This window comes from Pseudopodoces humilis, chromosome 5 (genome assembly GCF_049639895.1).
Source record: "Pseudopodoces humilis isolate 2021_Gansu_Grassland_sample_001 chromosome 5, ASM4963989v1, whole genome shotgun sequence".
Lineage (NCBI taxonomy): Eukaryota > Metazoa > Chordata > Aves > Passeriformes > Paridae > Pseudopodoces > Pseudopodoces humilis.
The window spans coordinates 21318180-21343365 of NC_142204.1; the positions used below are offsets into that span (position 1 = coordinate 21318180).

The 25186-nt window shown below is 41.0% G+C and overlaps 2 protein-coding genes across 4 annotated transcripts in view; one reads left to right on the forward strand and one right to left on the reverse strand.

The window, feature by feature from the left end:
* Window positions 1-24421, forward strand: part of TIMP3 (TIMP metallopeptidase inhibitor 3) — a 37372-nt gene extending 12951 nt beyond the window's left edge. The window contains exons 2-5 of the mRNA XM_005527543.3: window positions 12446-12528; window positions 18501-18612; window positions 19301-19422; window positions 20057-24421. Coding sequence (XP_005527600.1) covers window positions 12446-12528; window positions 18501-18612; window positions 19301-19422; window positions 20057-20254 — 515 coding nt within the window. The 3' untranslated portion in view covers window positions 20255-24421. The remainder of the gene's footprint in view (window positions 1-12445; window positions 12529-18500; window positions 18613-19300; window positions 19423-20056) is intronic.
* Window positions 1-25186, reverse strand: part of SYN3 (synapsin III) — a 187953-nt gene that overhangs the window by 102457 nt on the left and 60310 nt on the right. The window lies entirely within an intron of this gene.

A 25186-nucleotide genomic window follows, 5' to 3' on the forward strand; every position in this document is an offset into this window, starting at 1 on the left:
CATACGCCTTTTAATGGGTTATTGAGATTCCACCTTCTCCCCCTCCCTCCAGTGCTGTAACAGTTTGGAGCGATATGGCACTTAGGGGAAAACAGCTGCAGGAATAACTTTTCTTTTGGAAAGCCAGAGACAGCTGTTCAGTTTGTAAGGCTAGGGATTCCTCCACTACATATTTAGGGCCTGATCCCACTCCAGTTAAAATCAGTAGAAAGTTTCCAACTGGGTCCAGCAAGCAGTTGAAGGAAGCAGCTTCAGGAAGCAGTCTGAAATCAAACAATACTGCTTCAAAATGTTAGAAACAGCCAGAAAGAAAAAAGAGAGTAGGAAGGCATTTGTCACAGAGTTGACTTTCTGACTTACTTGCAAGCTCAAAGTACAAGCACTCAGCAGGCCAATGTTCTACTTGAGGAACAGGTTAAATTAGTGTTTGTGGTATCCTAAGTTGCTTTTAAAAAAATAGCTCTTGTAGGTCTACATTCATTGACAGTCTGCAGTGTTGACAGACTTTTATTGGCACAGTGAATTAAAGGACTGATCTTTGATATTGAATACTGATTTTAGTTTAGATACTTGGAGATCGTAGGGGATAAAGGCTTACTTTTTGAAATTATGCAAGTTCTTAGCACCTGCAGCGCTCTCATTGGTCTGAAAAACGAGGAGAAAAATGGAATTACTCTTGCTTCTGTTATTAGAGATTGTTGTTGTCACCTGATTTATACAGCAAAAGAGAAGGCTGAACACTTGCTAAGGATGGCCAGAATTTCTGCTTCACAGAGAATTTTGAAATGGTGGAAGTTTATTCCATCTGAAATGTGAGGGAAAATGATGGCATTTTCTGGGAAAAGTGATTCAGATACATCTGAATCTAATGTTTTGAAGGATTAATTAAAAATGTCCAGTTTGAATGAAGGTGTCATTTCATGTCAACATTAAGACTTCAAGTGCAGCTGAAGCGAATTGCTGATGCTGGTTAAAAATAGGTCAAATTTTTTCTAAGAAAAAAAAATAAAAAACCAATTTTGCTGAAGCTGATTCTTTCCTTAGAAGTTTGTGACTTAAGTAAAGCCATGATCCCTGACAGGAAAAAGCCTTTCCAAAAACATCCCTGATGGCTTAACAGTAACAGCCTCCTCTTCTGCAAGTGATGATTTAGATCAGGTTATGCGCTACCTCTCAAGCTGGGAGAGATTCCAGTTCATCAGTCCTTCTAGGCTTAAAATTAGCTTTTCCTGAATGCTGAGAATTCCCTTTAAAACACAAAACTAGATTCCCTTTGCTTGCTCCAGTCCTTGCCAATGGACTGTTCTCCTTGGGTCTGCTGCATTAATGAACAAACAAATTTGCTTTGTGGTTGTGTTGCTGCCAGTGGACTGAGACGAGGTATTTCCCCTTGCATTTCTGTTAGTTCCCTCCCTGTGAATGTTTAAACAAGCTTACACCTGCGTTCCAGGTGCAAGCTTAACTCCAACTTTGAAAAGCTGGCTCTTGGGAGCGTGGTTCATTACTTTGCCAAAATAGTCCTGTTACTGCAATGTCTGAGGAGACCGAAACAGGCAGGAAATGGTCAGGCTCGGTGGATACCCTGGAAATGATTACTATTCTCTGTAAACATTCAGCACTGCAGTATCTAGAGAACTTCTGCCTCCCAAACAGTTAATGGGCCTTAGAGCATTCAAAAATAGCCATTGCTCTGCCAGGCTCTGCAGCTGTGAAATGATTATCCAACCATATCTTGTGACCTCTACGTTTTTTTTCTAAAAAGTGACAAGGACACCTAAGAAGTGATATGGGAATCCAAACTTGCCTTCCTCAAATTGAAAATTTATGGAAATTTTTCAGTAAGAATTCTTTCAGAAGCTGTCAAACTCCAGTAGCACAGATGAGCTAAGTGACTGGTACATTCACTTCAGAGTGACTCTCCATCAGATTGATATGGTCAGACTTGAGCTTTTCCATTTAAAACTCACTTATTATCAGCACTGTCTAAGAATAAAACAACATGGGTTAGTCTTTAATTTGTATAAATATTTGTTGTGCAAAACAAAGTCAAAAATTGGTGGTAGACAGGCACTGTTAACCATTCAGTGTGCTCTCTGTGCTTACACAAGTCTGGCTAAGAGTCCTAACTCATTAATATGTCATTGGTAGCACCAAGGATGTATGTAAGCATCCAGGTAATGGCACATTACTTCTGGAAATTAATTTTGATTAAACTGGGTTGTTTATGGACATAAAATTCTGATGAAAAGTATGTGTGAAGAAAGTTTGGGTAGTAGAAGAATGAGATGCAGTTTCAATGGAACACCTTAAGCTAGTTTGTCAGTAGGAGTTTGTGCAAACTGAAGAAGGAATGTGACTGGTCGGTCATTGGCTGTCCACCTTTTCTGCTGTCAGTGCTCTGTGTTACTGCACAGGGAGAATCCTGTCTTCAGAGACAGAGGATGCACAGTGTGCAGTATTTGTGTTGCTCATGTAAAGAACTGGTATTTGTGGGTTTTTTTTGTTTTTTTTTACCTGATTTCCACAACAAATCAACACTGAGTTCTTCAGGCCTTCTAAGGTAAAAAATGAAGGAGGATGCTTTGGAATGCAGTTATGACATGGACTTCTGGAAAGTTCTGGATAGGCAGGCAAATTAGTCAAATTGCCCTGGTAACATCCTAACCTTGACCTGAAGGCTGCTGGGAACTGTGGTATAGGAGGCTCACTCAGGACTCAGGGAAGTTTCCTACTTGCTTTAATGAACGGTGAATCAGGATCTGAGTGCTACACCTAAGGCTTTACATGGTGCTCAGACTCCAGGGGAAAATTTTTCATGTACCTAACATCAGCTACATGGTAGTAATGACTGTGATTACATCACAGCCATTAATAAAATGGGCAATTAGTAAATTCCTGAAGCATTGTGATATAACCAGAACTGTGCCATGGACGTGTCCAGTGTTTGTGAGCAGTCTGCAAATGGTGGCAGCTTCAGAACAATTCATGATGTCTCAAGAGTGATGGGTGAAGATACTCTTTTTCACTGGGGAAATTGTTTGAATGCAGGCTTAATTCCAGGGTCTGTCAGACCAAATACTAGGTCCTGTCAGGCCCAGTGTGAATAGGAGCAGCAGAGCAGCGCATGTAGGCCTGACCTGGTTAAATATGTATACCTCTCTGGTGTGGACAGCTGCTTAGCCTGTCAGTTTAGTGCAAGTTTTGTAATGCAGGAAGGAATTTGCAGGCCCACCCAGTACCCTTGAAATCTATACATGTTCCCAAACAGTTCTTCCTCTCTAGCTCCTACGTGCAAAATTGAGCATAAACCATGTGATCAGTGGAGCGCAGCCTCTTTGCAGAACGCTGGCACCCATCCCAGATGGGCAAGGTGCTGAAGCAAGGAGAGTCCTCTGAAGTAAGTTGATGAAGCAGGGAGTGTCCAGGCCTGTGGCTTTTGATAATCCCTCTTTTGAAAGGTTTACATGGGCTGTCAGAGATGCCCTGTTTGTAATGCACAGATGAAAACTGCCTTCAGATGTTCTCTTTAGCAGTACTGTCTTTCCTCCTCCTCTTCTTCCTGTTGAACTGTTTGGATCTGGTGCCCAGTGAGTTTGTGGGTTGCACAGTGGGTTAAGAAAGACTAATAAATTGGCAGATTTGGCTCAAAAATTTTTCTATTGCATCCTTAACAAATATAGTGATTAATTTATGATGCTTGTTCACTCTGGTTATACCCCAAGGGAAATACAGCACTAAGAAGCAGGGATGTGCCAGTTCTGTGTGTCTGGTTTTGCAGTAGTCTCATTATTACTTGAAATGCCATGTAACATCTACCAGGTTCAAGCCCTGGGCATTCACTGGTCAAGTGCTGGATCAGAGCATCTTCCCTCACCTCCTCTTTGATATATGTGAACCATCTCTTGGCTGCTTAGTGAAGACAGTGGGTTTGTTCTGAAACTTGATATCAAGCTGCAACACAACAGCCTACAGAAGAAACTACCATAGCCCAGTAAAGCAACTTATCTATGACTTTGCGAGTTGTGGACTTCCCTTTTGCAGCAGAACTCAATCTTCCTGGGTAATTTTTAGTAAATTTTAAAAAAAAAAAAAAATCAAAAGGGTGTATCTACACTGCCTCTTCAACCTGAAATCTCATTGTGTACCCATTTTTATGTATACCTGAAAGCAACGTCATTTGAGGACTGTATTACCCTTATTTAGTTTCAATAGTACTTTGTTCTTTAAGGAGTGCCCATGACCTCAAGTCAGAAAAAGCCTGCCCCATGTGAATCAGAATGGGATTTCTGCGATTGTAGTAGGTCTTTGAAAATATCACTTGATCCATTTTAATCACTTTAGCACTCGTTCTTGCAGTTTGTCATCATGATCTGTGGAAATGGAAGGTCAGCCTCACTTACAGCTGTATCACTAAATCACAAGCAAAAGACATGTTTTCTCCTTGCAGAGGCTGCTCCCCTAACTATACTCTTTAGGCAATTCATCTCTCATCATATGCTCCAATTTGCTTTCCATGTTACTGCTCACTTGATGGGTTGGGAAACGATCAATGCCAGATGCACATTCCTTTCAGGCAGTAAATGCTCCTGCAGCAGTAAGTTATGTGCACCAGCTTCTTGTTTCATTAAAATCGCATATGGTTTCCATTTGCCCCTAATTGGTCTCACATCAGCTCTGCCATATTCTCTGAGTGGAAAGCTTAGACCTGTGGCTCCTTTGAACGGTTCCAAAGAACTGTGGGAAACCAGAACTTTGTCTCAGCCTGGCTTCCCCTGGTCCTCTATGTACTGTGTTGAGAAGTACTTGATCTGGAAGAGAGGGCTGAACTAAATCTTATTCTATTGCACCAATTGTATGTAGACAAAAAGGAAACGGAAAAGGTGTTTTGAGCCGAGTATTGCTCTGAGTCATATGCTTGTTATTTTTATCCACTGTTGTAAGCTGGCTTTGGAAGTGCTTTTGTGTGTTGGTTTTGACAACCATCTTTCCAACACTACTAACCTTGGCTAAAAGCATTTCTGCCTTTGGCAGTTGTCAGAGACACAAAATGAGGCAAAATGCACTCTGCTGAAAACACTCCTTGGAGAGAGATGTGAGATGTCTCTACTGTGCTCTGTACATGAGGCACTCCCTTCCCCTCCCTCCACTTGTATCATTTTTCCTTTCTTTTTTCTTATTCTTGCCTACTGCTTTTTGCCTTTAGCCTGAATTCAGCTTCCAGTGATGAGTTAAAAAGTATAGGTGGAAAGATAAAAAAAGCCTGCCAAAAGTGAGAGAGAGAGAAATTTCTAGTTGGCAGGAATGACATTGTTTTCTCTTTTTATTTTACCAGAGAGTTCTCAATGCTGTAGGCACTCTCATTACATTGTCTCTGCTTAGATCTGTAGGAGACCTAGAATGTTTTGTTGATGAAAGCTCTGAGACTTGTGAGACTAACCCAGCAATGCATGTAACTCCTGCAACTCAACTCTGTGCCTAATAGCTAATCTCTTATGTCTACCTGGTTTCATTGAGTTTAATAAGTGTAATAGCTGGTAACCGTAGACAGTGGGATTTTCCCTTCTTTTCTTCCTTTAGCTTCTTTGTGCTTTTCATGAGATATTTCCTGAAGCTATTTTTTATACATACTAACATCTACATATGGATCTAAGATGTTCTACTTGGATCTTCTAAATGCATTTTAGATCCATCCATTCTTCCTTCTGCATTCAGTCTTGCCTCTATATTCCCAACAGTGTGTATGATGGGGAAGCAGGGGAACTAATATTTAACATCAGGAGTTAAATGTAGGGGCAGTGCTGGGAAGTTGAAGAGTCTTTGACCAAGTTGCATGTAGGAACCTGAAAGAAATATCCAGAAGAGAATTTGCAGCTGCTCATTTAACAGAGATCTCTTGTTTTTCCCTGATTCTAATGTATTTTAAAGGGTGCTTGGACTTCCTTAGGATCAGATGCCCCATATAAGGAGGGAGAAAAATGGTTGATACTGCTGCCATCACAAAGGTTGTATCCAGTTAATAAGCTACAGGTGAAATGCCAAGCACTAACCAAGTTCTGCTTGGTTGTTTATGCAACCTTGTTTCTTTAATTTATGGTCTCGTTGGGAGGATTTTCCCAAGTAAAGCCCTTCTAGGGCAGTTTATGGTTTTTGAGTTGGTGGAAGGTCTGACACAAAGTCTTGTATGAAAAAGTTGTATCACTCCTTATTTTGCAGTGTTAGAAATGAAGCAGCACGGCATGTTGTGCAAACAGTCTATCAGTGGCCAGGAAATCTGCAGGGATGGGAAATGTGGTTAATATTTAGCAAGTGTAATTGTGATCAGTTGTTTTATATGGAGCCTGGGCCTGGGCAAACCCATTTAATTGCCTTCTGCTTTTTTGGGGGTGGCCTTCAAACAGACTTGCCATGCCACAGACAGGGGAAGTTTTTTGGGATCTGTAAAACAAAGGCTGAAAGTAAATGTCATAATTCTGGTTAGAACAGGGGAAGGAAAGTTATCTGTGTCTTGCTTTCCTGTTTTTATTTAGACTTTCATTGTTAGTTACTAATGCACTTGCTGATGTAAACACACATCCTTTACAATGTGGTATTTATGTGGCAACTGACTGGCAGAGGTGAATGGTGTTGAAAAGGTGCTCTTTCTCTGTTAGTGTTCCTGAGAGCACTTTGAAAAGACTAGAAGTCAAGATTTGGAGTGCCAATAATGGGAACTAGTTTGTTGGTCAGGATATGAGAGGAAGGCAGTGAACCTCTTAACTTCACTGCCTTTTTTTTGCTTCCTTGATGTTCTTTGGTGATGCTCTGTACCAGCACAGCTGGATTTGACTTCTTCAAAGACAAAGCAAAAGGTGTTTGTTTTGCCTTTTTTGGCTTTGGATGAAGGTCATGGTGGAATGAATCAAAATAAAGCTCCTCCATGGTATTTTTTCAGCCTTCTTGTGCTTTGCAAGAAGCCTTCAAATTCAACACTCTGATTCATAAAATCTGTTTTGGTTATGGAGGAGGAGGCAACTTTCAGTACCAATAGATCATCAAACTGGCTGGAGGCTTCTGGTTTTTTCCCCTCTTCATAAATCCCCTGCTGTAATCAGTGTTTCCCTCTCCACTCTGCTTTCCTGTGGAAGTGGAGGAATGGGTGAAGGGCTGCTATCTCTTCCCCCTCCTAAAGCAGGCACCAGCTTCTTGCTGCTCACAGAAACCTGCAGCTGCCAGGCAATTTAATAGAGCCTCCCAAGAGGCTGTATACAGTTGGGCCATACTTTCAGTTCAAAGGACACAATCCACCTCTAGTTATGGTCCTCTGGTTTTAGGGCAGCCAAGAGTGTTGGTGGTAATTGCTAACAGATCAGTTGGGGGAGTGGTAAAGGGAATGCATATTATGAGAGTGAGCAAGGGAGACAGTAATTCCATTTTAGCAGCACCATCAGCACCAGAACTAGAAAATCTGAATGTAAAAGTATCCTGCCTTGACCACATTGGGGGACACCCCATAAATAACACAAATATTTCAGCAGTGTGCTAGGTATACTCAGGAGTCTAAAACATACCAGCTGCCTTAGCCCTGTGGTGATGTGAGCCCTCTAGCATGTACCAGCACAGAAGGGAATTCTTGTGAGGCAAATCAAATGAGAGAGCTGCTAGTAAAGCTGGTAAAAAGCTCTCAGTAAATTGCTCTTGGACGTGAACCCTTGCATAGTCTTTGGATTAATAAAATGGAAACCATCCTCTTTGGCATGTCACATGTCTAGTGTTAAAGCAGTGTTTTTAAGTATTGGTATAGTCAGTGGCCTCAGGACAGAAGGAGCTTTTCTTCAGCCTCCCAGTCACGTTGCTGCTCCCTATATATTTTGTTTAGCCACTATTTGGATGTCAGAGAATGGCCTGGAGAATAACTTGTCCCGTGTGTCTCTATTAGTAAACAACGAGTCCTCCACATCCTTCACTCACTCAAATGCAGTGAGCATGCATTTCAGCCAAAGCTCTCACTTTAAATTACTCATATTGCACACCAATAAAATAAATAATTGAAACAATAATGAGAAATGTAGCAGTTGTTACCCTCCTGAGATATTCATGGTAATTGGTCACAAAGGAAATGGGTTTGGAGCAAATCCTGGTCTCTGAAGGGTGTGCCTCCATTTAAAGTGCTGTTTATGGATGACAACCAGCCCACTTGCATGAAATCGTCTGGTTCTCATGGTGCAGCTGAGGAAGCAGCTGGGATTGGTGGTGTTAGCCTGGGTCTCATCAGGGGAAGGTACGATTTGGGACAGGGTCACCATCTAGTGGCTGGTCCTGATAAAGGACACTGGATTGAACCAGGACATTTGACGTTGCTTGTCAGTTGGGAAAAAGAGCTACCACACATGTAGTAGTTACTGTGTGCCTGGATGGAAGTACTTAGTAGCTACAAGTCTTTTCACCGTGTTGTTTCCTCAGCTTGGAAAATGCATGTCTTAATCTCTCATTGCCTGTTTTTCTGCTCCTTGACTCATGAAAAGAATGCCTTCTGCCATCTCAGATGAAAAGTCAGCGTCCTCTTCTGCTTCATATCTTGCCTTTAGGCCTATTCTCCCTTGAATCCATTGAGAAAATGGCCAGAGTGGTAAGTTAGAGTACTTGAGTTAGATATTTATGCATATGGGAAAATAAAACTTTTTCTCATGCGCCCATTCTGATTTGTTTGCCTTTATAGGACTTCATCCAGTGACATTTGGAAAAGATGTAGATTTTTGCCTGTATTGATATGTATTCTTGCATCTGCAGACAGTTTTTACCACACTAGAGATGCTGGGGAAACACAAACCAGTAGTTGCTGGCTCTCTACTAGTCCTGGCAAATCTGAGCCATCTCTGTTGTCCTAACTACCAAGCTAGTTTACATTAAAAAACCCAAACAAAAAACCCCAAAAAGGCAGGGAAAAGAGATAAATACACTAATAATTTGTGATACATTCTTGGATGCATTTCTTGACTACTCAAACACAGCAGGTTATTATTTTCATTATTTTTTAAAAAAAAGTATCAACTAAAAGCCTGATTTCCTTCCTTTTATGAGGGGATGTTTCCTCCCTCAATTTTTTAATCATGTCAAATGTTGAGAAGCAGTATGTGTGTTTTCTCCTCTTTGTATCATGGCATGGCTGCCATGCTTATCTTACCAAGATTTATATCTTTGTCTAATTTAGCTTTTCATAAATAATTACGAATCACTCATGAGACCTTGCCAACTGCTCCAGTCCCACAAAGTGACCTGACCTGAAACCCCAAAGTACTGAGAAACATTCATCTTGGAGTATTTTCATAGGCAGTGCTTCAAAGGAATTGTGGTTTAAAAATATGCAGCTATTTTGGTGACCACTTGTGTGGGATAAAGTTTCCCATCAGTAATAGCAGGACTGTAATAGAGCTTCAAGGAGAAGGGAGGAGCTCATGAAAGAAGTCACAGCACCTTTTGCCTCATTTTGCTCAAGAAGTAGGAGTCTGCAGCAGTAAACAATTGACTTCATTAACTTAACATGGACTGAATTTGCATCAGTAATGCTGTAAATCTCAGATAACTCATAGAGGGCAAAAAGCTCCTCTGGCAAGTATGCATGACCCCTGCTCAATCAAGAGCAGTATTCTTTATTTTCTGGCCAGGTGTGAAGAGTGGCCCAGCCATATAACTGGGGAGTTTGAAGGAGCGAAGATAGGGACTGGGAAACATGTGGCTGCAGATGTGCAGCATGGAGCTCTGCTCTGAGCAAGGTGTACAAGTGGCTCTTGTGTGTGGAGCCTTAGTGGCTTGAAGCTACATATGCAAGAGCAACCTCTGAGCAAGTCTGTCCATCCAGCATTTCTCTCCAATGGCTCAGAGGCATCTCATCCTCAGGGATGGGAATTTAACCTCACAAATTACAGGTGATAGACTTAACTTGGAATATCCTCTGCTACTTGGCTAACAGCTTGATTTTTTCCTTTAATATGGGAAAAAATATGCAGGGTGGGTTCTTTTTGCATTTCTAGCTCTTCAGTAAAGAAAATAACTTAGCTAAAAATGTTACCATTGGAGTGATAAAGGCAACTTCTCTGAAAAACAGAGGGCTTGACCCTCTTACAAAAGGCTTGAAGTGACAGCCCACTAAGGTTTGTCATGGCTTTTCTAGGTGAATTTGCTAGGATGGTTGCTCTTCAACTTTATTGGGGCACAATAACAGGAAAATACAGACCCTTCTACTTGTTTGCAAGGGTATTATTAGTTGAAATTGGAATGCTCCTAAGTCCTAGTGGAGATATGCATTCTGAATATTTGGTGAAGCTGTTGATTAGTCCATAAATCAAAGTTCCTGGCAGAAATAGCTGTGGTACCCTAACTAGAAATCAAAGGACTGACAAGCTAGGAGTGAAATAAGTGAAGAAAATGGTTTTTTAGGTATTTTCTCAGGAATTGAGAACATGCTTGTTATCTTATATGCTAACTGTGTTCTGGTTTAGAAACCCTATAATTTTGTAATACTGCCTTTTAGTATATTTCTTGTCATTGTCAATAAGATATAAGACTTTTTTGTTGGTTTTAAATGTGTTGGGCAAACACCAGTTTTTTCAGTTTCAGTGTATCAGCAGATGAAGATAAGACTTTTGACACTTTCTACTATAGACTCCAGTGTTAGTGAGTTGTCCTGGAATTCAGAAAACCTTAAGGAATTGTGTTCTTTCTCACTGGCCCTTGCACAGTCTGGTTTTGGAGCTTTGCTGGTGGTTGTGGTGGTTGGGGGCAGCAAGTGGAGGAAGCTAGTTCTTTAAAGATATTTGTGGTCCTCAAGCACATGGTTCAATACAGCTACTAAAGTTTGAAGATGAGAGTAAATTGAAGTCGGAACAACTTGTTAAATAGAAGAATCAATAAAATTGCTTTTACTGCTGTTGGGAAATAGAAGTTTTTAAAATCATGAAGTTTTACACTCAGTGAATGAAGGTTTTGTTGGTTCTTTGAATCAAAGCCAGGACTGTCTTACCTAGTTTAAAATTTCTTTGACAAGTCTGGCTGAAGCACAGGCTATAAATCAGAGCAGAGTGGATTTGTCTTCATTTCACACCACTCTTGTGGAATGAGGTCCAGGAACTGGTGTATAAAACCAGACCTATCTGTTCCTTTAAATCTGTTCTTCTGATTATTCTGAAAGCTGGGACAAGCTTTTTGCCTCCTTAGTTGGACCTAGGTAGTGAAAAAAAAACCTCTTTTCCTCATTCCTTTCAGCAGGCTTCTACAGATTTGAAATCTAAATAAGCTAAGATGCAACAAGATGCTTGTTTAAAGTCCTTTATATTCAGCAAAACATATCCCTGAATTTTGTTGCTGCTGTTAGATAGTGCTGTAAGGCAAATAACTGTTTTCCTGCTTCCACCTCTTTGTCTCCTTTCTATGCCTTCCTGCATTTTTTTTGTTTTTTTTGTTTTCTGTGATAGATTAAAGTGGAGAGTGCCTGCCCTGTCCCTGAGCTTTACTCCTCTGCTGAGAGGAACAGGTGGTTGCAGAACTTTTTCAAAGAGGATTGATAGAAGTCTTTTAAATTTTGTTTTGTGTGTGTGGAATGCCCCAAAAATGGATGAGCAAGAGAACTCTTCATTAATAATCACTGACTATAAACTTCCCACTAGATCAAAATGAAAAATCCTTATCTATGGGACCTCAGAATCCTTATCTGTGATGGCTTGGGCTCAGTTGACATTGCTCTGGGGCATCTGTGGTACAGTGACGGTACCTGTGCCACAGAGCACACACAGCCCCTTGGTATCAATGAGGAAATGCAGTGCAGTCTACATAAGATCTGATGGGTCAGCTTTAGTTTGTCTTCCAGGTGACTTCTGGCTGGCCTGGAAGCTTTCACTGAGCACTTGATGGTTGCCAATGGTTGCACAGTAGCTATTTGTTCAAGGGAGCATTTGTTAGTTTTGTGGTACCTCAAAGGTGGCAGTTGTAGTGAAATCCCAGATATGGGATATTTCAGTGCCCTGTACTGAGTTTTTTTGTTTACTGGGAACAGAAGCTGCATTGGTCACACAAAGAACAATTTAAAAGTACCATCCTACTGAACATCATCCTGTATGTTAAGAGTTAAGACATTACAAACTTGGCTTGGTGCAAGGATTTTAATCTGTCCTGGTCCCAGCTACAGTCTGCTCTGCAGTTTTCAGTGAGACTTAACCACAAATAATGCTTGTTCTTATTCTTCACACAGAACTGTATTTCTTCTAAATAAACACCTGCTTTGCCATCCCATTACATGCCTTCACTCTGTGTGAGGTTTAGAATAAATTGAGAGGAAGGTTGACCTGAAGTTTTGTTTATTTTACAGGATAATTTATCTAAAGAGTTTTGTGGGGTTTTTAAGTGAAGGGTATAGCATAAATGTTGTGTACAGTTGTCTATAATTTGCTGTATTTTTTTTCCTCCCTTATGACAGTAATCCGAGCTAAAGTGGTGGGGAAGAAGCTCATGAAAGATGGACCTTTTGGAACGATGCGGTACACGGTCAAGCAGATGAAGGTATGTTTGCAGACATTTCTCATGGGCTAGTAGATATGGTAAGGAATCTAACATGTAATAACAAACACTTTGCATACTTAACAGCACCTCCATTTTTTGTACTGGCCGTACAGAATGGAAGGAAACCAGCAATTGGTAGAAATTTGTCTGAAGAGGGGAAAGGAACTGGAGATCATTCCTGACATACAGTGCTGAATACCTGAATTCTTCCATTATTTCAAGATTTCTAGTAGTAAAAGATGCCAGATGGTCTTTTCTAGGTACTGAAGACATGTTTTGTGTTCTGCATGCACAGTGTTAGACTAGAAATGCCAGCGTTTCCACATGGCACTCTAATTAAATCCAAGAAGGAAATTATGGTAGGGGGTCTGCCACCCTTGGGAGACTGCTCATTTCTTTTCTTTCCTTGCTTTCTTTGTGACCACCAGTTAGGATTATGCCATTTTTTCCATGTACAAAACAAATGAAAATCATATAGTGAAGTCTTTATATAAAGCTAAACAGAGCGTTGTAGCTTTTAAATATTGTTGGCTTAGAAGAGCTGTGAAGTATTGATTCAGAGATGAGAAGAGAACTACACCAGTTGCTTGATTTCTTTAGTTTCTTTCTGCAGAGCTCTAATTCTTTGCTGCATAAACTGCACTCAACCTGTTGCTTTGGACTTGGGTTTTTTTCTTAAACTGCCCCCTTGTTATGTAATGCTAAAAATCAGCCCTAGATTGTTTTTCTTGGCAATGCCATTCCAGTCATAAGACTGGTTTATGTCTTTAGGAAAAAAAAAAAAGAAAAAAGAAAGGGAATGGAAAAACTTGGCAGAGACTGCAGAAATCTGAAACATATTAGACAAAGTAAAGGTTCAGAAAAAAACAGTCACTTGCCTGCCTTGTAACAGTAACTCTCTTTATAAGGCAGTTTATAGCTAAGCACGAAAGTGGGGAGGAGAGACGCAAAACCTGTTTCATAAGCTGTCACAAAACCACGACATTTGCACGTAGCCAAATCTGGTCCTGGCATGGCTCTTCCACAAGAGTGGAATGCCTGCACTTTGAACAAAAGGGCCTGAGGTGCTGGGCTTGTTGACTACCTTAACCTTAAAAATTTCTCTGCAAGATTCCAATCAAAATATATATTTGTAAAAAAAAGAAAAAAAAAAAAGTAACTGGTTGTACTGGCAATAATGAGACAGCACTGCCACTTTTTTTGTTTTTATGGCTGTTGTTTGCCTCATCAGGCTTGCAGCACTCCATGCTGTTCTTCTTCAGTTTTGTCACTCTCCAAGTTTTGTCTCTCAGCAAGTCCACCCTGCTTCACGAAACTACTCAGTGTCCACATGCTGCAGTGGCTTCATCAACTTCTCTTTCTGATTTCATCCTGGTCTGTCCAGTACTACTCTTCCTTCTTCTCAGTGCCAAGAGTTTGGTACTTTGTGTCTAACATATGACCATGAACAGCAATCTGGAATAATGGATAATGGTAGTCCCTGAAATGAACTACTACCTTTTACCACTCAGAACACTGCTTCTCTTCTAACTAAATAAGACACCTGAGCCTGTCCTGGCTGTTTTCATTGAGTTATTCTGCAGCGCAGGGCCTTTCTGCAGGAGCATTTCCACAGTGTTTTGTTAGGAAGTTATGTGTCCAACAAAAGCAAGAGGGATTTTAAAGAGGAAATCATGTGTTGGTCAAACTGCCCTTATGTCTGCTGCTTAGATGGTGGGCTGGTGGTATGTTGCACTGGACATTTAACTGTGACCTTTGGCAGGAAGGAACCTGAAGCTTAAGTGCTCAGTAGGACTGGAATGTCCAGAGGACATAGTTCTTCATAAACAAACAAACCAAGTGTCTTCTTTGGAAACCCTGCTGTCTTTCTGCTGATCTTAGAGACTTCAGTATAAAGAGTGATTTAGATGCATACAGAGGGGGAGTTCAGAGTGACACAGCAAATTTCTCCCTTGTTTGCTCCTAAGAAAGCTGACTGTCCTCCTGCTGAAAAGAGAACTAAGGAGGCCTATGGCTCTGCACAGCTGCATGGGAACAACTCTGAAGATAAAACTAACATGTCAGTCTGCATAAACCCTTCTGCACCTGCTGGTGAAAAATAAACAAGCCATTTAGTCAGTATGTGCTGAATTGTGTGTGGAAAGCACTGAAAGCCTTAAAGGGCAACAAACCATCTCTACAGCTCTATCATGGGCTCCTTGGAGTTTGCTGGGTTAGATTCTTCATCTCACTAACATTCTTGAACTCATTGCTGCATTTCACAACTAAACCAGCTTGGGGCCTGGACAGGAGCACAAGATCAGCCCACAGGGACAGAACAGTGCCAGGCTTTCTAGAGTTCAGTTTTGTTTTCTGAAGAGACCTTGTACTTCTCCAAGCAACCTCTGCCTCTCCCCACTGCTTTCTCAAATAATGTAAGAATACTTTGAGATCACGTGTCATAAATCTGCAGAAGACTGATCTAACCCCTACATGTTCTGTGATCTTGCAGTACATTCTGAGAATGGCTCAAGCCTATTTCAGGAAACTGCAAAGGAAACAAGGAGACAAGATATTTCTCCTCCATGAACACAAACACTCCTGATTGATCATGGCAGTACCCTGCACAGGCTGCCAGCAGCAAGGAGACTTTCCTTGGTTTGTTGCTTATCTGCAAAATGAGTCTATGGGGGGAAATATGATAGTCCCAAGAGGAAATAAGTGGGGTAGGATTAATTTAGTTTAATTTTAGACAGGCTGAAATGAGGTGTTGATCCTTTCCTGCTCTCTTGATTGTCAGTGAGTAGAGAGAGGAACCACGAAAGTGTAATTCAGCCCACAAGTTGTAGGCAGCTATTTTAGGATGGGCTGAGTTGTTCTGGATGTGTCTGTTCTTGGCATTTGATTAGAGAGGATGCCTAATTCCTGTGAATTGCCTATTTTTTAGGTAGCTGAGGGTTAGGCAAGGAGTGACTCCCGGCTCTTGGTATCTAGTGCAACCTCACATGGGAGAGATAAAGGGAGGAATATCATGAACAGTTTTACAGGGTGAAGTTGTTTAAGCACCAGGAATCGCCACAGGATTTGACTGTGCATTTCTGAGGCAGTATGGAGGCTGCTAAGGGGAATGCTGACACAGATGGAAATAGAGCAGCACTAGCAGACATCACCATGTCATGCTTGCGAATACTTTATTCCCTGTTATTACGCTTCCAAAAACACACATTTGTGGGATCAGGAGAACTCTGAGGACAGCAGTTAGGAGAGAGGCTAGCTTTATGGTAGGTTTCTTCTGACTGGTCTAAGAGCACTTCCAAGACACTTTGTATACCCAGAAGTAATGCTCAAGGTGTTGCTTTATTTGTTTTAATGACAGACATCTGTAGAAGATTCCCCCTTGCCAAACTTTCTTTTCCTTCGAGAGCTGAGGTCCTCCTGGTGAATTTTTTTCAGTCCTCAGAGGATGTGGGAGGCCTTGTCTGCCCCAGCACAGGTTCAGGCAGCGTGGCAGTGGCTGCCATTGATGTGGGTCACTGGCAACTGAGTGGAAGTAGGAGGCTGAGCATGCTTTCTTTAGCAGCCCTGACAGTGGCTAATACCTTAATGGTAATGTGAACAGGAAATTAGGTCCAGGAACTGAAAAACAAGCCCCAGTTCAGCATCACTGGCTATTTCCTAGGCAGTCCTGGTGGGCTTGATGGCTCAGAAGATGCGAAAAGCGATGACTGTAACAGTCCTGTAGGAGGGACCTGGCAGCTTCCCAGGGGAGTTATTAGTGTACCTCATAGCCCTGTGGGCAAGAGGAAGAAAGGGCTCCAAGTGTGCCTGTCCACATGCAGACCTTATAACTAATTAGCCCAACGTGACTGGGAGCTCAGCACTGTGAGTGACAGATCCCTTGCACTGCCATGCACAGTGTGAAGCTTTCTGCAGTGTTGATAATGCATTGCCTGGAGGGACTAGGCATCCCCAGTTGTTATTTTAGCTAGTTTTATCTGCTTAGATACTGTTATCTGAACTTTTTGGTGTGACACCCACTAGAAAGGGCTCTGGACACGTGACCTTTATTCTATGTGCCTTTCCTCACAGCACCCTTGGGAAGCAAGAAACAGAAGTGTGCTGAGGGCTAAATAACTCATCCAAGGACAGACAGGATGCTTATGCCAGAGTCTAGATCTCTAGCTATGTTGACTGGATTGGAACATCTGGGTAGGTCATCTGATACCAAGAAAATTGCAGGGATAAAGCAGAGATTAGGTAAAGTTCACTTCTTCCATCTCTATTGAAAGACTTTGGCCACTTATGGATACAATGTCATATTTCAAGCATGATCTATGAGATTTTGTTGATAAAGCATGATTAATTTAAAAAAATACTTTCCTTGTATGTTAGCTGGGTGTAGGAGAAAGGCTGGAAAATGCAAACTCTTCAGCATGTCTTTTACTGTACCCAGCAGTGCTGTTACTGAGTTCTGACACTGTTGTGAGATCATACTGATTAGGGGCATCTATCTATGGAGAAAAAAAACTCACCAGGCTGACATTCTGTGGGTGCTCCAAAGATAATTTGGCCTCTCAGCATAGCATAATTAGTAGTGATTTTTATGATTTTACAATAAGTATTTGCGCCTAGCATAAAGTCTGTTAAATTAACAGATGTTCTTTCAGAAAGAAAAAAGATTTTCTGTTTTTAAAGGAGGTGGGGGAAAGGTGAGATACTCTCGGGTAATAGGGGACTTTAAGGAATAGAGTGCAGCCTGGAGAAGATTACTACAGCTTAGGTGACACAGCAGCAAGGAGCTACAGCTCTGAGCTGGTTTGGGATTTTTTGGTCCTCTTTTGCCTAAATAATTAATATTTACTACTAAATTGAATGTGAATGTGCTGTCTATCAGTAAAGATGGGAGAGAAAAGGATAGGCTGGGAAATGCCAGGAAACTGATTCTCTCTGATTTGTATTGTTTCTTCTTTAATTTCTAAATATTGGCCATTTGTGGAGTTGGCAGGGAATAAAAGAGTGACTGAATGCTTTGAAAAGACAAATTTTTGAGATGAAATTCTCAGGAAAATGATCCTCTGTGTTTCAAAAATAGGATATGTTAAATGGGTCCAATGTACACATGTAGTGGTTGTTTCATTGCTATGCAAAGACTTCATTATGCTGTTAACAGGTGGGCATGAGTTTCTCTAAATTGCAGCAGTAAGGCCAGGTCAGATGGGGACATGTGCTAATTTCTGACTGAATCCAACTGTGTATCTGTGGGCTCATGTTTCAATTAAACTGAGCTGGAAGAAAGATTATGAAGAAGGAGGAGGAGTGCAGAGGAATTATGTATACATGATATTTTCTTTATGGCGCCCATCAGTACGGGACTAATTTTAGAAGATGGTGTAGAATTCAATGTCTGCATTCATTGAGTTAGAGAAACATTAAGTCCTTGCTGAGGTCAGCAGGAGCTGTGTGTGCTATGCGTTTGAGAAGGAGGTGTCTGGCTTGATGACTTAGATTGAGCGCCGAAGGTTTGAAACTCTTACAGCAGCAACACTGGAAAATTGGGTAATTGTTTAAAAGAAAAACCCCTTAGTTTGGAGGAAATTGTTTCAATCACATAGAGGAGAAAGATTCCAAGTTTGAACTAATTTTATTTCTCCCTAATTATGACCTTTATAAGAGGAAAAAAAAATTCAGGATGTTGGCAGAGCCTGCAGCATTGGTGCTTTGTTCAGTCAGTGCCACTGGAACTAATATGAATGGGAAAAACTGGTCCCTGTGCTGAATTGCAATGGCTTATTAGCAGGTGGTTTTTTTCTGCTTTACCAGCAGATCTGGTAGGGAGACTTCCATGAGTCCAGCTAGCGTCATTATTCCTTCACTCTTGTAAAAACCAGAAAATTTGTTGCTTACCACCACAAACTAGAAATGTAGATAGTAAAGAAACTAAAGTGAAATTTGTCCTCTTAAGATGACTTAAAGCATTTTTCTTCTTTCTCTAGATGTACAGGGGCTTCCAGATAATGCCACATGTTCAGTACATCTACACAGAAGCTTCTGAGAGTCTTTGTGGAGTCAAGTTGGAGGTCAACAAGTACCAATATCTGATCACAGGTAAAGGATTTTGTACTTCTCCATAAGCAGAACCTCTTCTGTTTTGTACATACACCTGCTGAGGACACAGGCAGTGGTGTAGACAGCTCTGTACACAATTTCCTAAGTGTTAAGATGGCTAACAGTATTCTGGTGTTAAGTGCTCTGAGTGACTCAGAGAGTCACTTCACTCTCTAGATGTCCCTCTCTTTCCTAAAGCGTATCTTATACCCAGGCATGCTGTGACAAGTATATTGTATGACAGTTCATGGCTCTCAATTTGTACCTGAGCTAGCATGTGTCACAGGGAACTGGGTGGTACTGTCAGAAATAGAAGGTTGTTTTTGGAATGAGCTGGAGAAATGCAGGCTGCTGAGATGGGGGGATGCAGAGGGATGGACATGTGGCAGTTGCCAAGTCTTGTTTCCAGGGAAGGTGTCAGTTCATTTGCTCTGTTGTTAAGAGGAGCTGGAGAGCATCATCACTAACCTGCATGTTGCTGGTGGTGCTCTCAGCTGGCACAACACTCCTGACTTTCAGAAGTGCTGTTATCTTGCTGGCCAGAGATTCCTGAACCAGTTAATAAAAAGAAAGCATTTGCTGAGCAGTGGCTGAAGCCAAACATATTGAGAGCATTAGCAACATCAGGAAATGAGAGAAGTGCTTGAGCGGAGAAGTGCTAACTTGTGACCATGTGTCTGTTTTCAAGGCCGGGTGTATGAGGGGAAGGTTTACACTGGCCTGTGCAACTGGTATGAGAAATGGGACCGGCTGACTCTGTCCCAGCGCAAAGGACTGAACCACCGTTATCACCTGGGCTGTGGCTGCAAGGTATGTGTGTCTCTAAGGTGGCATTCAGACATTCAAGCCCAGGAACTCTGTTTCTCCTGGCTGGTAGTACTCTATGATGCTGCAGAACAGCCAGGAAGAGAAATGGGGACAACAATTTCTACAGAGAAGAAGTAAGGTTCATTTTTAGTGTCAAGACCAGAGAAGAGACAATCAAATAAAAATGCGGAGTCTATGCTTTTAATACCCTGTCGGAGTTAATTTGGGCTGGGGAAGACTTTCAGAATCTATGCAGAATCATTTGCAGGTGAATGAAATCAGGTACCAAAGGCTTGGCAAGATATGTCCAGCTTTTTTCCTGTGTAAACATTTTGAGTACTTAAAACCCCACAGCCTGGCACTGGAACTAAGACTTTTGCACATGGCTTCAGGCCTGCAAAAACATAGACGTAAGCTCAGCTTTTCTGCACCTGAAAAGCCCTTTTGACTACAGAATTTAGCTGTGTGTGTGAAGCTAAGCACATGCTTACGTGCTTACAGAACTGAGGCTGAATTTTGGATTAGTAAGCAAGGTTTGAGGCAGCAGAAGTTTGAATCACTTGTCTCTGTTAAAAAGACATTTTATATAATGTTGTTTTTACATGTAGTCTTACCTGATTTCTCTTTCCAATTGCAGATTAGGCCCTGCTACTATTTGCCCTGCTTTGCCACCTCCAAGAATGAGTGCATTTGGACAGACATGCTCTCCAACTTCGGCCACTCGGGATATCAAGCAAAGCACTATGCCTGCATCCAGAGGGCAGAAGGCTACTGCAGCTGGTACAGAGGATGGGCACCTCCAGACAAAACGATAATCAATGCCACAGATCCCTGAGCAGCTCTCCCTTTCCTTATCTCCCCTCTCCCTTACTTGTGGCTGATCTTCCTTTGGACACTAACTCTTACCAGATCGTGATGATGACAATGAAATTAGTGCCTATTTTCATGCAAATTCTAGCACTTCGAACATTTAAAAAAGAAAAGAGAAAAAAAAGGAAAGGAGAGAAAAAAGTCTGTGCTACCTTACTGCATTTGTAATCACCTTTTCCATTTTTTGATACCACTCATTTTGATCAGACAACATTTGGGAGCTTACTTTTGCACACCAGGGGGAAAAATGGGAGGGAAAAAAAAAGGAAAAAGAAAAAAAAAAAGACAGAGCTTTTGCTCTCTTACATGTATCATTAGCTGTAGCAATATAATCTCTATTTTTTTAGGAAAACAAAAATCTAAAAACTATGCCAATTAGGCACTGTATTCTTCTATGTGCTGGCTTCCCATCACCCCCCCGTCATGCACTAAGTGCTGAAAATACATAGAAAAATATATTTTAAGGGAAACAGATTTCATGAATCAGATTAATCAGGCAAATGAAGCAAAAGAAAAAGAAACACAGCCTAAACTCTGGACAAAATGACATCCAAAAGAAATCCTTCTCTATAGAAGAGATTGACTTCTCTGATTGAATGTGATTGACTCCAGCAGTGGGAGACTTTACCTGGTGTGTCTGACCACATCATCTGGTAAAAGCATTGTTGACTGACTGTCCTGGCTAATTCAGTCACAGTGTGAATACAATGGCACATTTGAAGTTCTGTCTTTCCCCAGAACAAAAGAGAGTATTTTGTATTCTTGTTGTTGTTGTTTCAAAAAACAAAAGCTCCATCCCCTATTTTCAGGGAGGTAAATGCAACTACAGCAGATCATATGAAGTGTTGTTCCATCCTGTTTTGAGCAGCATTGGCCCCTGAAATTTTTGCAGCTTAGCTTCAACAGCAAAATCAGCTCGTGAACACCTTAAACCAAACAGATGCAAAAATAACAACTGTAAATCAATCATGTGCAAGAGGGAAAGGGGAGACTTGCTACAACTCTTATTATTAAAAAAAAAAAGTATTGCAAAAATAGTGTTTTGCTGAACTAAGATGTATATACACATAATGACATAAGCTATTTTTGACAGGACATGGAATTTTTTTGGTGTTATAAACAAAAGAATGATTTGATTGTGTTTTAAAGACAGAAATATTGACATTCCGAGTCGGTGAGTTGTTTTTAAGATATTGAAGCTCCAGTGTATCTGCAGTAGTGGCTACAGTCATTATTTCCTCTGAATCTCCTTGCACCACCGTTCCTCCCCTGCAGCCACAATAGCTGCATTTGTTTATATGGTGAAAGGAAGTGTGTGTGTGTGGGCTAGGCAAGGAAAAGTGGTCTCCTAATAACTGTTGTCTGGGATCGTAAAATTTTCAACTACCCAGAGGATTCCTTCTGTGTCAAGTGCTGTGTTTCCCTCTAGGCACTGTTAAGCATAGCCCTGTGCATGTGCTCATACCATGTCCTGCAGTCATGTGGGAGGAGAAGCCTTACTGTCTTGTGCTTTGCTGTTGACTGGAGAAGTTTTTTTTTTCATTCTATTTTGTTTTTTTATTATTAAGAAAACTATAATATAATTTTTCTTATCAAATAAAAGTATTTTAAGTTTTAATGATGGTGAAGAAGGGGTGCTGACAAAATGGGTGACTAAGTTTTGGATTGGGAGGGCTTGGGCAGGGAGAAGATTGTGCTTAACGTCATTTTTGTATTATTATGATTATTTATCTTAAGTTTCCATATATCTTCCGTTCATTCCACTTAGAAAGCAGAGCTGCCACCAGCGTGTAAAAAGTTGCAGTGATTCCAGCTTGGGCCAATACAGCATTTTACTGTCAGTGACCTCTTACTGGAGAGCTGTTTAGAACCTCTTTGCCAAATGGAAAAGAAAGGGTGTCTGAGATGGGCCCTGATGTGTTTTCATGTTCCTTGTGTGCTACCAGAGCTCTGCCAGATGTACACCCTCTGAAATGCCCCATTTGCTGGGTGACTTGTTGCAGCATAAAGCTTCATTTTTAGCATGAACTTTAAAGGGCATTTTCACAGAGTTGCTGTAAGAGGTGCCCAGATCTGCTTCATGTATTTTTTTCCCCAGCAGCTCTGAGTGGCAATGCAGCACAAAACATGTTGAAAGGCTATTGGATTTTCCTGTGATTTAGACTTGGAACACTTCTCAGAAGTCCTCTTCCCGTGACTACTCCTAAATTATGGGTTGGAGATGAGAGGGAGAGTACATGACACCCATCACAGGATCAGGTGGTGGTTCAGAAAGTTGTTCCTTTTGGCAAAACATGGGTTTGGGCTTTGGGCCCAGTGGAACAATCTCTGAGTTGTGCATGGCTGACAAAATGTGTGAGGGTCACTGAGGGCAGAATGGAGCCACCCTCAGTGTTTGCATTGCTCGGAGTTGGTGTTGCAGGATGTGGCCTCCTCAAGCTCAAGGTGACTTGGCAAAGCCAGCATCTCTTTGAGCTGCAGCCACTTCTCACAGCTTTGGAAGGCTAAACAAAAATGCCCCTTGATGTAGTAAAATGTTGATTTGAATTTTCATTAAACTGCAGCTCTGTGTATTTTACCTGTCACTGATTCATTTAGCTAGCTGAGACATCACAGTATTGCACTCAAATTATTGTGAAAATATTTGCGTTCTAATACTATGAGGACTTGTGTCCCTATGTAGGATATGATGTAGCTATGTGCTTTGTAAACAAAAAAACAGCAGATGCATTACCAGAAAGTAAAGCATATTCCCACTTTGTTTTGCGGACAGTAAAATATTTCTGAGATGCAGACAGCTAGACTGGCAGGGGCAGAGGTTTGATGGCAAATCTTTGCCCTTGCTGTGTAAAGAAATAGTTGTTAAGGCTTTTCAAAATGTGGAGCCAAAAGGAGGGGGAAGAATCCAGTGAAAATACATTTCTTTTGGGAAGCTCCTTTATTTTGTTTCTGTGCATGCTATCAGGGACATGCATTTCTTGTGCTTGCATTAAGGACCTGCCTGAAGGCACTCCTGAAGTGGAAGCTATTACATGGATTGAACAGGCTCTAAATCAGACTCAAAGACTTCTTCCTTTCTGTCAGCTCTCCTTTCTTCTGCCTTGCTAAGTCACTTCTACTTGCCAATGGACATGTCCAGGATTACACACACACACACTCCCTGCCACCATGCTTTAGACACACCAACATTATTAAAAATACTTTTTTAAGTGCATAGCTAATTTCGAGACTGAAGATGTTCAGTTTCTTATTTATACATATTTTTTCCCTTACTTGCTGGAGAGTGTTTTCCCGTTTAAAATGACACAAATATATATTGAAGGTTTGGGAAAGATTAGATTCTATTTGCCTTTTCCAAAATGGAGGGGGTAGAGAGTAGGAGATTTGTGCATAGAGTTCCTTAAATGAAGTCCTCTTTAAAGTGGGAGGCTTCTACCTCTCCTGTATGGGGAAAAAAAAAGGCCATTTTTAAATCTAAATTTCTCATGTTTTAAAAAGTTATGTGGCCCTTTAGTAGGACTATTCTGAAACCTAAATCTGTCATTGTATCCCATTCATACTTATCACAGTGAAATCCTACCTCACAGTGATGGGAAATATCCTGTTGTGTTTTTTGCAGTAAAGACTGTTGGAAAGAAAGGCCTCCATGAGAACAAGCTTCCATCCTTGCAGATGTCTCTGAAAATACTGCTTACTTATAATGTACTTTATAGCACATTTTAGAAAGAGAGAACAGAATATAGGGAAGTGCAAAAAGTTTTTGATTATTTTAGAGTAAGTGACTTTTGGGGCTACCAGTCTTGAGAAAAAAACGTAAAAACCCACTAAACATTTGTTGCTGTTTTGCTTGTACTGGCTTCTGTCTCACTGTCCTTCCTTCATAGAGCCACTCTGCTGTTCCTGATAGTCATGGAAACTTGGGGAGAGAACCAAACCCATGTGAAAAATCTTGTCCAGAAGGAATGTATTTGTTGCTAAATTTTCTAGCACTGTTTACAGTTTTCCTCCATGTTATTTATAAATTTTATATTCAGTGAATGTATATTGTCTTTTAAGGTAATGTTGCATAATGTTCACTTTTTATAGTGTCCTTTTATTCTAAACAGTAAAGTGGTTTTATTTCTATCACAGACATTCTGTCTCTGCTTCACTTGCATTAGTTTCTGTCGACTTCAAATGTACACAAATGGATTTGCAACTGGATTTATTAATTTTCTTCCCCTTCCTGATACACTTTTATTGGTCCCAAAGCAGATATCCCACCTCTGGAAATTCTTGCACTTTGGCAAAGATCCCTTCAGGAATCTCCCCCACTTTTTAAGAGGTTGTGCTCTCTAGGAATTGTTACTGTGGTCATAAGCCCAGGAGAGGCGAAAAATCTGTTTTGATGCTAATGGCTCCCAGTTGTTAATTGGCCATAGGAGGTCAGTACAGAGCAAGGCAGTCATTAGGGCTGGCTGTAGCACCAGCAGGTCCTTGGAAGAACACTTCCAGATTGCTCTTATTTCCAGAAAACAAATCATTATGGGGAGGTCTGAAGATTCATCTCTTCTGCTGTGAAATGTCAGAATCTTGTGCCCTCTCCTTAGGCTTACTGTTTAAGGCTGATTAAAAAGTGCCCTGTTCTCATGAGAAAGAAGATTCAGAAAAAGCATTTTCAGATTTGTTAAAATGCTCACAAAAATGGACCTACTGTTAGAAACTTCCCGTATCTCACTTTTTACTCTTGGAAAATCTCTACAGAGATTTTACTACTTTTCTACAAGTCTCTACAGAGGTGAAAGAATGAGAGAGATCTTTGAATCTGTTCTCGGTTTGATCCAAAGGTTTAAAAAGTAGGCTCTGGAAAATTTTGGATATAGAAGGGTGAGAGTGTCCTATGTGAGAGCTTAAGTGC